The sequence below is a fragment of the Electrona antarctica genome (genome assembly GCF_951216825.1).
Source record: "Electrona antarctica genome assembly, chromosome: 5".
NCBI lineage: Eukaryota > Metazoa > Chordata > Actinopteri > Myctophiformes > Myctophidae > Electrona > Electrona antarctica.
In genome coordinates, this window is record NC_136810.1 from 41,216,106 (window position 1) to 41,228,823 (window position 12,718).

Here is a 12,718-nt window from a genome sequence, read left to right on the forward strand (position 1 = left end):
TGAGACAAATTTGCTTCTTGGCTATTTGATTAACCTACATGAGCACTATGAAGTCTATTATTGGTTATAAATATTGGTTTTGATATTGTCGGTTAATTGCCAAGCCCTAAATTGTGTATGCTTATTGAAAACCGAATGTTGATGCAATTACTTTTCGAAGGTTTGTGATGTACCTACACAGCTATTCCACAGAGGACGCTTCATTGATGTTGTACCACATGAATTCAAAGTGGGAAAGTGAAAACTCATTTTATACTCCAAATCCAATCATGTGGAATGGGTTACCTCTATTGTTTAAGCCCTCCAAATAAGAGCTGCCGGAATAGCAGCTGGACCTAATCATATTATAGTTGAATGTAAAAGACTCACAACTTTACAGTGTACCGCTCCACTTAAAGATGGAGTGCAAGTACATCCCCAAGATATGCAAGTACATCCCCTGGACATGTCGCAGGGACTTATTACCCCCAATTGATGCTGAGTGCCAAGCAAGGAGGCACTGGGTTCCATTTTTATAGTCTTTGGTATGATCCAGCTGGGGAATCAAACCCCAACCTCCCAATCTCAGAGCAGACAGAATCTCTAAACACAAGGCCACTGAGCTGGTCGCTCACATGCAGGAGAATCATGTAAACAAATTAATATATATTCCATAGTTAATTTTCTAGTTGTAAAACTTAAATACTTACAGTAACTACCTAATCCATTAAGACTCATTCTTAATGGACTATTAAAAAAACAACAACAACTATAATCCTCCAGTTGGGTGTGTGATATCATTTTTACGCAGGCCTCCTTCAATTAACACAAACATCCTCTGTATATGGGTGAAATAGACGTCTATGTAGTTGTGGTGGTGGTAGATTAGCCGTTTTGAAGAGGATGAGCCATAACCTCAACATGTAATTCCGTGTTGCTATTAACATAATGTGCCAGCAAAATTCGACACTGAAAATTATTGCTTCCATATGTCTCGTTTGTGCACAGTAAACATTAAACACAGCAAAAATCCCCTGTGTTAATTTCACTTGTTTACATTTACATTTAAATTAATACTATACTGAGGATTTTACTGTGTCTCTAATTAAAAAAATAACAAACAGTGTTTCATTAAGTGAATACAGTGTTATATGCTAATTTCAGAAGCCTTCAACTACTGGATGAGCAAGATGTGCTGACAGTGCTGTACAATGTGTTAACTTAATTAACTAATACATTTCCAGTATCAATTAGGGCAGTTATAACTAACTTGATGACTTGTTTGGAAAAACGAGAAGAAAGACTATTAACATTATCACATCATCATTAAGAAACAATGTTTAACAATAATTTAACTCTTGAGAGCGTAAAATGAATTAAATTTCACACTCTAAAGTGTTAAAGATCTATAAGGGTCCATTTGGTTACCAACTCTCCATCATTTAGCTGGGGACCACCTCAAGGACCACTGGTGGTCACCGGACCACTGGTTGAAAACCACTGCCCTAAAGCATCAAGGCTACTGTATGTTACAGTAGCACATGTCAACCATTAATAGTTGGAAGAAACTGGCAGTGATTTTAACAAGTCTCTGCAGGACATACTGGGAAAACGCTTCAGTGAATATCAAAGAATGAAATGTATCCATGAGGCAGACTCAAAGTGCGATCGCTGTGCCCCAGACAAGCAGACACAAGCACACCTCACACATATATGTATTGGTCTTGTCCCCAGTTACAACCCTGTCCACTGCTATAGCTATTTTCTTTTTTTTCCCTTTTAAAAGAAGAAGAAAAAAAAGGTGACACGATGTGAAATGACCTTGAGCTTAGCCATATGTTATTCAATAAAAGACAATATATATTGTGGGATAAAATTGGGCTAATTATTTCTTTGCTCTCTTTCTCCATCTCTTTCCACTACACTAATAGAGCAAAAATGCGTTTAAATAATCCATGAGAATAAAATAAGAAAAAAAACGACAATAGAGACATGAACAGACATGAAGGGACATGCAGTTAACCTCATAGAACCCATGAGGATACACAGATCTTAATTAGACCTCACCACTGCAATCTCTCATCCCATCATCTTTCTGAGAGGTTAACATCTTCATCCCCTGCAGGCATGCGTGTGTATACAGTATCTGCACAGGGTATTAGGAACCGCATGCCAGGGAGAAACATCTGCTGTTGTGGGAGGAGTGGGAGGACGATGCCATCCTTTGAGCCTTGGAACTTATATACTGTAGCTGTCAAGTCGAGATACTGTATACGAATGCATTCACTCGCTTCATGTTATTTATAGCCGGGATGAGAGAGAAAGAGAGAGAGAGAGAGAGAGAAAGATCTGTTATTCCATATCTCAGATCCCCCACATCCACAGCGATGACAGGAAGCAGCCAAGCGTCCCCCCCCATGCAGTCCTTCTGAGAGTAAATCGCTGCCCTGGCAGTGTTGGTTGTGCTCAGTGTTAGAGCCCCCGAAGGGCAGGATGGGGTTGGGGGTCTTTGACTGAGGGAAAGCAGTAGGGGTGTAACGATATAGTAACTGCATCGAAATATTGATTTTAATTTAAAATATCGAAGAATATCGATATGTAAACAGCAAATATCGTATATCGTTTGACTTTGTACTGTGTCGTTTTGCAATGGAAATAATCAGTATCGAATCGTTTTGCAATGGAAATAATCAATTTTATCAATACTAAGTACTTGTGCTTGTATTTAGCAATTTTAAGAAGAAAAAAATAAAAAGATGGGTTTAATAACTTTTCCATTCCATATCACTACACTTGGTCTATCGATAAATGTGTGTATTCTCTGTGTTCATGTCAAGGCGTGGGTTTGTCCATATATGTGTTCAAATACAATGTCCATCTATTTGCCCTAACCTATCACTGTGTTTACTTATTGTCTCCACCAGGCCGAAGGCATGGGGAGAGAGTATGTTTTGCACTCCGTCCGTCCGTCCGTGTGTGTGTGTGTGTGTCCGTCCGTCCTTCCGTCTGTGAACAGCTAATCTCCGGCACCGTTAACCCGGTCGATGCCAAATTTTGCACACACACTCCCTGGATGCCAACGATGAACCTCTGCCCCACGATTTCCAGAACGGCCTGTTATAGCGCCACCAGGAGGCCGCTTTGTGCAAAACAAGTTTTTGGACAGTACACCTACAGATTTTGTCCAAACATCACGCAAATTGGTACACAGTCTCTCTAGAGCCATTCAACGAAACGGGTCTTTCAGATTTCTCAGACTCCATCTTGATTGGCTAAGAGTGCTCAGTTTCAAACAAAATGCTGCAAATCATGAACACATCGTGTGATTTCCGTGAAATTGTGCACACACATTCCCACTAGGCCGAGGAAGAAATGCCACATGAACATTTTCAACTCAGCCTCATGGAGGCGCTATAACTGGCCGAAAAGTGTTTTTACCTCTAACTGCACGGATCTGTGGATAACTTTGTATGCCAACTCCCTAGAGGCCAAGGAAAAACCTTTGCCTGGAATTTTTCACATCTGCTCTTTATAGCACCACCAGGAGGCCGACATATGTAAAACACATTTTCTAACATTACTCCTTCAGATTTTATCCAGATTTCATGCAAATCGGTACACATGCTCTCCATAGTCATGTTATCAAGACGGGTTTGTTTGATTTCTCATAATCCACCCTCATTGGCTACAATTGGCTTCTAAACATTTCAGGAGTAGCCCGCTTTGTACCCGTTTTGTACAAATCGCCACAACTACTCAACGCAGCGTCCGATTGTGGTGAAACTGTGCATGCATATTCCCACTAGGCTTTGGAAGAAATGCCACTTGACAGTTTTCAAATCAGCCTCATGGTGGCGCTACAACAGGCCAAGCCGCACCTCACACACACACACACACACACACACACACACACACACACACACACATACACACGTTTATATTGCTCCTAAACATTTAGCCAAACATCACACACACACACACTCCTATCCTCCTGGTGGAGACCTGTGCCCAGAAGGGCACTTTTTCTAGTTTATATATATAAACCTGCAATATCCACAAGTTTCAAACATATTTAATGTATTTGCTAAATAATTACTGTATCAATTTTAAATCATTGAATCGTATCGCACCGCCATAATGAACCAATATCGTCCATGTATCGTATCGTCAACCATGTATCGTGATATGTATCATATCGCTGTTAGAATGTATCGTTACACCCCTAGAAAGCAGTATGACTGAATGGGGCTGGCAGTGAGGATATAATGTATCATGTATGGGTTGAACTCTATATGGGCTGGCCTAGGATCAAGTCCCGCAAGGGACTTGGAGGGAAAAACAAATGGCTTGGGGAAAAACTATTGCAATGTGTGCGGAAACTATATGGCCAGAACTTGGCCACATACTGTGTGTGTGCAGAGTTTGAAATCTGAAGGTGGTGAATACAGTGGATAGGAATGGAGATGAGCAGCAAAATAGAGCTGGCGAGTGACCATACTCTGGACCTGGGGTATTTTGGTGGCTAACAGAGCTCGAGTAAGTTGTATATGAAGGGAACTTTGAGACATCATGGCCTCATGGGTGGTCGAACGATCAGAACACCTACAGTAATCGGCACTAAAGCACTAAAGTGGTTTTCCTCCTACCTAACTACCAGGTTTCTTGGAAAGGTCCCCCCCTGAACCCTCCTAACTGGGGTCCCACAGGGATCTGTACTTGGTCCCCTCCTTTTCTCCCTGTACACTAAATCTATCATCTCAAAGTCAAAGTCGTACGATTTGTTACACACGTTACCGCAGTGAAATTTGTTCTTTGTTCTAAATCCAACCCTTTGATGCTGAGTGCCAAGCAGGGAGGCATTGGGTCCCATTTTTACAGTTTCAGGGCGGACACTCTAACCACACGGCCACTGTCTGGTCTCTCTGCTCACAATCTTATCACTGCTATGCCGATGACACTCAACTGTTTCAATCCTTCCCCCCCTCTGCTACCCAGGTGGAAGAGCGTATCACTTCATGCCTGGCTGACATCTCACAGTGGATGTCTTCTAACCACCTCAAGCTGAACCCAGACAAGACTGCTATATTAACACGTATATGTTAAATATAACACTTCACACGGGTGTGATTCTTATAATTATGGAGCATCAACACCTTGCCGGTGGGAAATTTGGTAGTGGTAAAGGCAAATTTGTCAAAAATGTCAAACTTTCCTTATGCTTTAAGTAGCATGTGACATGTCAAACTAGGGGGTTTTCATAATTCTGAATCCATTCCAAGCATTAGTTTTGCACAAAAAACACTCCTTGGGCTAAAAACGGCCATAGACGTCATGAGGTCAGTTTGACATTTTTCACATTTCTGCCTGCCATAGGATGTTAATGGTAGGGTCACAAGAACCCTATAAAATATTTAAATATAGACAATATTTTAGGCCAATAAAAAAAGACTATATACCAAATGTCCCACCCGTCCACCTCGACTGCCGGACTAACCTTAGTGAACCATCTTATGTATTTGTCTATACTTTCTCCGAGCAGTGCTGGATGTGAACAGCTGCTGCATAGATGCTCTGAATATGGTGTAGCATTTGGTGTGAAATATAAGGGGGGATAAAGATCTTCCCTTGCTATCTTTTTATCTATCAGGTCAAACGTTGTCTGTAGAAAAGCTAAGTATCTGGAGCATTTTTGAGGGGCACTAGCCCCTCCTATATCCAGCTTTTGTTGTGTGTGCACAAACTTTGTCCTACACAAACATTAAATTCCCATTGACAATGAATGGACACTTTTACATCATAGTGTCTGAGCAATAGACATAGTGTCTATTTTACGTCATGATGATGTACGATAAGAGCGCCCCTTACTTCACACAGGTGTGATTTTTTAACAGATGAACTGACTGAACATCGTAGTGACACCCCCCCCCCCCCCCCCCCAGATGAAAATAATGACTCTACTCTTTCTCTTTAGATATGTGATGTTTACATCATCATAGAACAAAATATTCTGTGGGTCTTGAAAGATTAGTAAAAACGTTAATTAGTAAAAAGAGGTAATGAGTGTGGTACCTCAGGAGAAACTGACTAATATCGTCTGTGATAACATGGCAGCATTAGTTTTGCACACAAAACACTCCTTGGGCTAAAAACAGCCATAGTCACTTGCCCAAAATGTGCTAACCTCATCACATTTGTGCTGAACTTATCACATTTGTCATAACGTCTATATCCGTATGATGTGCGATTCAGCTAAATTAGCTCATAGAAAACCTCAGCATATCATTTCACATTAAAACTTGTAAAATGCAGACAAGATCATTTTGTTCCCACTCATTGTGTGACTAACACCTTGTGGAAACTATGCTAGGATGATGAACAGCAATTATACTACAGGTCGTTTCGAGGAAGCAATCTGATTGGTTGAAACAGCCTTCTAGCCGTGGTTCAAATGAGCACCACTCCACACCACTCTGTTTTCCCAGAGCGCAGCAAACTTGGTGGCTAGGCTAGCTAGTTTCATGGGACATTTGTGGTCGTAGTGACTACATCTGTCTTAAAAAAATATGTTTTTTTTTGAAATATTACACTCGAGGGTGTGGTTTAACGTAATTATTGCCACTTCAGTGATGCTTGCGGAACTCGACTACGTCTCGTTCCTGACCGTATCACTGTCGTGGCAATAATCACGTTAAACCACACCCTCTCGTGTGATATTGCTTAATTCATGCATATGTCTGGATCTTTGTAGGCAATATCATAGTCACTTAGTCACTTAGTCAACATAGTCATGAAATGAAATGATTACTATATTTACCCAGGGTATCTGGGCTAAGCTCAAGAACTTGTTTCCAGCCAGGCCCTGCTCATAGAACATTTCATCGTAGTGGTTCAATGCCTTGTTCAAGGGCACTTCAGCGGTGGTAATTTTAACGTGTCGGACCGCTGATTCGAACTGGCGACCTTCCGGTATCAAGACCGCTCCGCAATCCGTTCGGCCACCGCTGCCACTAATATGTACCTGTAGGCTAGTTACGATAATAAAATAATTTGTTCTAATAAATGTAACTTTTATTCAGTCAGAGAATCTTTTATAAACTTCCCTCGTGCCGTTTTATCACATTCACAATCAAGCAATTGGTTTGGAACCGCATGTTGCTTATTATTGCTTATTGGGGGAGGGGGGGAATGTCAATTACAGTTTATGGAATGCACTCATGCTCGTCCTTGCTGGTAGACAGGGTGATTAGGCTATTCTATTACTCCTGTGGAGAATGCTCATGTGATTTGATCACCCCAGCCATAGACTCCAAGTCTATGGCTGGGGTGAACTTGGGAGCTTCCCCAGTGTGCAGTTCTCAAGCTGTTTGGCAGAGAGGAGAATGGAAAAAAAGCAACAGCAATAGTTTGGGGGAGCAAGATGCAATATATGAATTTCAAATGGATTACGCCGACACCATTCCAGCTTGCACAGTTAACATTTTCCCAGGTTCGATGAAAAAAGTGATAGTTCTGCAGTGTTTGAATCTTCCAAATGTTTTGAGTACAAACAAAATAGTTTTCTGACAATGAGCCCTGACTGACAAAGCAGATTTTTACTTTGATATTTGTCATTAATGTTTTTGCCGACATAATCTATTCTGAAAATAAGTGGATATACCAAATTATTCAATATATAATGGGGAATACACACATATATAAAATAGATTCCATTAGTATTTTCAAGCATGCGTATGCAGGGCTCACACTATCCGTGCATGTGTCTGTTGTTGTATCATTGACACCAATTGGAGCTTTCCAAACGCATAGTATGCATGCAGTAAATTCCATGTATTGACGCGCCTGGTGTAGCGCCTCGGCCGTTAAGGGAAGGAGAGAGGATACTCACATGTTTAGAAAGATTGTCGCTCTTGGAGTCCAAATCATACCTGGGGAGACATAGTAGACAGACAAGGCACAGCATTGATTAGTGTGCTTAATGTTCCCTGTTTTTCTCCATGTGTGCATAGTCCTGCTACTGTATGGTCTGTTGTATTGTCTTGCATTATATCCTTACTGCTATGTATTTGGGAAGATAAGCAATAGTCAATAAGTAGACAATAAAGACCTGACGAAAAGCAAAGCAAAGCAAAGCAGCTATGAGTAAAACTAAGAGTAATTACGGTATTCACTAAACTTAAGCGGGCACCAAACAGTGTGGCTGTTTGGAACTGACCAATATCTTCAGAGAACCATATTCTAAAAAGAAAAAAGAAAATTTAAGGGGGGGAGAGTTTCAAATTTCTTTGAGTTATTATTAATGCCAGAACTCAACAATGGATTAACACTAATTATTCACTATACAATCTTGCCACACTAATAAAGACATGCACCCGTTTATACGCTCGCCTTCTCCTACCAAACCACTTCGTTTGCACACATCTCTCCTATCATGACTACTGTACTGTATATGAAAGTTTTGTTATTTGTTTATTATAATCATTACTTTACTTTCTACTTTATTTTATGGCCCGTATCACTGATTACAAATTAAGCAAAAAGCTAAACCACTTGCTACAGTAGCCCTGTACTATTGCATTTCTATGGGTTGTGGGACCATAACTTCCAAAACATTGCATATAAAAAGTACATTTACTTCCAATTACTGTAGTGGCAATGATAACACAGTTTGTTTGCAACTATGTATAATTTTAAGTACTGCAATGTATAGAAAGAACTACATTTGACTTGCAGAGGAGGCTGACACTGAATTCTCCAACACATACAAATTACAATCATGAAACCTTTGACTTGCAGAGGAGGCTGACACTGAATTCTCCAACACATACAAATTACAATCATGAAACCTTTGACTAAGCAGGGATTGGAGGTATGATGTGCGATTCAGCTAAATCAGCTCATACAAAACCTCAGCATATCCTTTCACATTAAAACTTGTAAAATGCAGACAAGATCATTTTGTTCCCACTTTGTGTGACTAACACCTTGTGGAAACTGTTAGACTGATGCTAGGATGATGAACAGCAAATCAAGCATCTATGGAATTGGTCTGAAGAAGACGGGCTAACTCCTCAGCTGTGTTAAATTTCTGTGAATGTGTTACTGATTAGGGACAGGCTGCACAGTGCACTGTATGACCCCCGGAATACACCAAAGATTGTATGGGTACCTTGTGCGCAACCTGTGAAAGTATTATCAAATATTGACCATTCATGCATACGGTATGTCTGGATCTTTGTAAGCAATATCATAGTCACTTGTTAATATGTACCTGTAGGCTAGTTAGGATAATAACATAATTTGTTCTAATAAATGTAACTTTTATTCAGTCAGAGAATCTTTTATAAACATCCCTCGTGCCGTTTAACCCCCTTATGGCAACCCTAATTAACAGTGGATTGTTCCTTCTACCTGCACTATTCATATTTTTAATTCATCCTTTTAATGCCAATAGAAAAATCTGTGATATACACACTACGTACATCTCATTTTCACGGGGCCCCGATTATAGGGAATAAAACAATTACTTAATTTACGTCAAGGGTAATTGACATGTTGACATATGTGTATGTAGTCGGGTCGCGGGTTCAACAGCTCCACCAGAGAGCTCCAGACTTCCCTCTCCATAGCAACATTAGTAACTTCCTCCTGGGGGATCCCGAGGCATTCCAAGGCTGCACACACACACACACACACACACACACACACACACCCACACACACACACACACACACACACACACACACACACACACACACACACACACACACACACACACACACACACACACACACAGGTGGTTCGGGCATTTGGTTAGGATGCTTCTCGGGCGGCTTCCTATGGAGGTCCTCAATGCATGTCCCACTGGGAGGAGAGGAGACCCTGGGACAGACCAAGGCGCAGATGGAGGGATTACATCGGCTCACTGGCCTTGGAATGCCTCGGGATCCCCCAGGAGGAAGTTACTAATGTTGCTCTGGAGAGGGCAGTCTGGAGCTCTCTGGTGGAACTGTTGCCCCCGCGACCCGACTACGGATAAGTGGTTGAAGATGGATGGATGGATGCTGCCACACTCTGAGACACAACATTGAACACCCCGTTGCACTGCCAGATCAAAAGAATGGCGGAGAGTATAGTGCAGCTATAATCCAATCGCATGTATAGCCACAAATGTATGGTGACTTCATGAGGACAAGAGAAAAGGGGAACACACTTCCTCTTATGCGACCAGCCGGCGGTGAAATGGACAGGTGCGCAGCCTCATGTTCCCTCCCGGCAGTCGTCACTTCCTCGCCTTGACTCAAACGCCCCAAATGTTCATAAATGATTCATTTAGGCTTGTTTAATAAGACAGAAGATGCCCCCCCCCCCCCCCCCCCCCCCCCCCCCGCACAGAAATAAAGACACACTGGAGAGAGGGGCTTAGCAGAGAGCATGTCCCTCAGTGCCTTGTAAGTGCTGTGTGTGTGTGTGTGTGTGTGGGCAGTTGTGTGGGGATGTACGATCACACAACCACTGGGATTCCAATCAGTGTGTGTGTGCAATGTGCAAGCGGATGACATAATCAAGCTTATATGGTGGGACAGTCTTTGTGTGTGTGTGTGTGTGTGTGTGTGTGTGTGTGTGTGTGTGTGTGTGTGTGTGCGTGCGTGCGTGCGTGCGTGCGTGCGCGTGTGTGTGTTAAATAAATAATAATCAAGCTTTAAATGATTGTCGACTCTGGGGGGGGGGGGGGGGGGGGGGGCAGTACATTGTACATACTGTATACTGTAAAATCTATGTTCTAATATTTTCATAACTAGAGTGGTGCCGTTGGGCACTGGCCTACTTGGAACGATGCAAGTTGGAAATGCAATATTATATTATTATTATTATATAATATTATTATGTATGTGTCCCTTTTATGCCCATGTATGGAGTTCTTTGTCTCGCATGCCCAAACATGGAGTCTATGCAGATGTCAGAACATATTTGTGATGTCAGAACAGGCCAGCTCCAGCAGGGGCCCTGTTCAGAGCCCGGGCAGAGGCCTTTTGTGGTGGTTCTGGACAACTATGGGTCCGACCGTCTCGACACCGCACTGCACTCCCTGTGGGGGTGTGGAACGCGTGTGTCGAATTTGAAGTCGGTGGGGCGAACGGTTCTTGAGTTACGTGGATTACAACCGTACACACTTACATACACGTAGACATGGTGCATTTATAGATACTAGAGCCTGCCTAGTAGAGGCCTGTGAGGCCTCTACGGCGGTGCCCCTTGGGCACTGGCCTACTTGGAATGATGCAAGTTGCCCCACCCAGATATTATGTCTGTGTTGCTTTTATGCTCAACGTCAGAATGATGTCAGATTTATGTATGCGTCTCTCTGTGTCCCTTTATTCCTATACATGGAGTTCTGTGTCCGCCATGGCCAAATATGGAGTGTTGGGATGTCAGAACAGGCCAGCTTGTGGAGTTCTGTGTCAGACATGCCCAAATATGGAGTGTTATGAGGTCAGAACAGGTAAGCCCACTCGGGGCCCGGTCCAAAGCCCAGGCAGAGGTTTTTTTGGGGCGCTTCTGAGGGTGGTTTTAGAATCCGCTATGGCCTTTCCCAAATGTGTGTGGTAAAAGGTAGCAATTTTAGGGAAAGGGCAACAACACGCCCACGGCCACACCTCCAGGTGCAAATAACGGAGTCGACATAATGTATAGTGGGTATAGTCCCTAAGATACCATATAGGGACAGTGCCAGCTGCCAAATTTATGGGTAACAGGTAGGGCTGTGGAACTTTGCGACATTGTAAACGTCTTAACTCTACCTCTACCGCTAGCTGTTAGCATAAACCCCAGTTCCCAGTGCCAGCATACGCGTTCACTTTAAAAGATGGTGTTTGCCCGCCCCCCCCCACACACTCGTACACACACTCTGGTATCATTGGAACAAGCACACACTCTTATATACCTTTCGTCATGGGCTAAGCCTTTAGATGGCGGCAGCGTTGCGGTACAATAGCACAAATTAAATCCAAAATGTGGATGGCAGAAAATCCACCAAGGACAGCGATTCTGGAGTCGGAGTTACAGTATGGAGGCACCATAGAGTATATAAAAGGATAGAGACTGAACTGGCGCGAAGCTCCGCCCCCCCCCAGCTATTCATGTCAGTGGAAGTTGCTCAGTGGCGTTTTGAAGCACCCGGAAGACTGCCGGAAGTACCGTCTCAGAACGTCTACTTCCGCATTTGACCACCACATTTTGGTGGTCAAATGCGGAAGTGCAACCGAGCGCTCAATGTTAAAGCCCAGCTGCACGGGGTTTCCCGGTCATGAATCCACGGGTCCGCCTGTAGTCCCTCCTCCTACCACTAGGGCCCAGAGCTTCAACGTTGAATAGCCTCACTGGCCCCTTGGGACAATTTACAATTTAGGCATTTAGCAGACGCTCTTAATCCAGAGCGACTTACATTAAGCAAGAACAAAAAGCATGGGAATACATCACATATGTAAAATGCATTTATCGCGAAACATGCGTAAGCTAAGAACGTGACTAGAACATATCTATATAATGACACTATACATATAAACTATAACTAGAACATATCTATATAATGACACTATACATATAAACTATACATATATGCTATACTATGCTGTACATATATACTATGAAGTGCTATGACTACATACAATGCACTTATTGTGCTGTCTACATGACATGCTATAAGTCTGTTTCAAATGCTATATAAGTCTAAGAAGTGCTG

General features: G+C 42.5%; 1 protein-coding gene across 1 annotated transcript in view; it reads right to left on the minus strand.

The window, feature by feature from the left end:
* Positions 1 to 12,718, minus strand: part of LOC306923040 (copine-8-like) — a gene marked incomplete at both ends in the record, with an annotated part of 134,515 nt that overhangs the window by 57,769 nt on the left and 64,028 nt on the right. Inside the window, one exon of the mRNA XM_079501023.1 lies at positions 7,865 to 7,904. Within this exon, the coding sequence (XP_079357149.1) occupies positions 7,865 to 7,904 (40 nt within the window). The remainder of the gene's footprint in view (positions 1 to 7,864; positions 7,905 to 12,718) is intronic.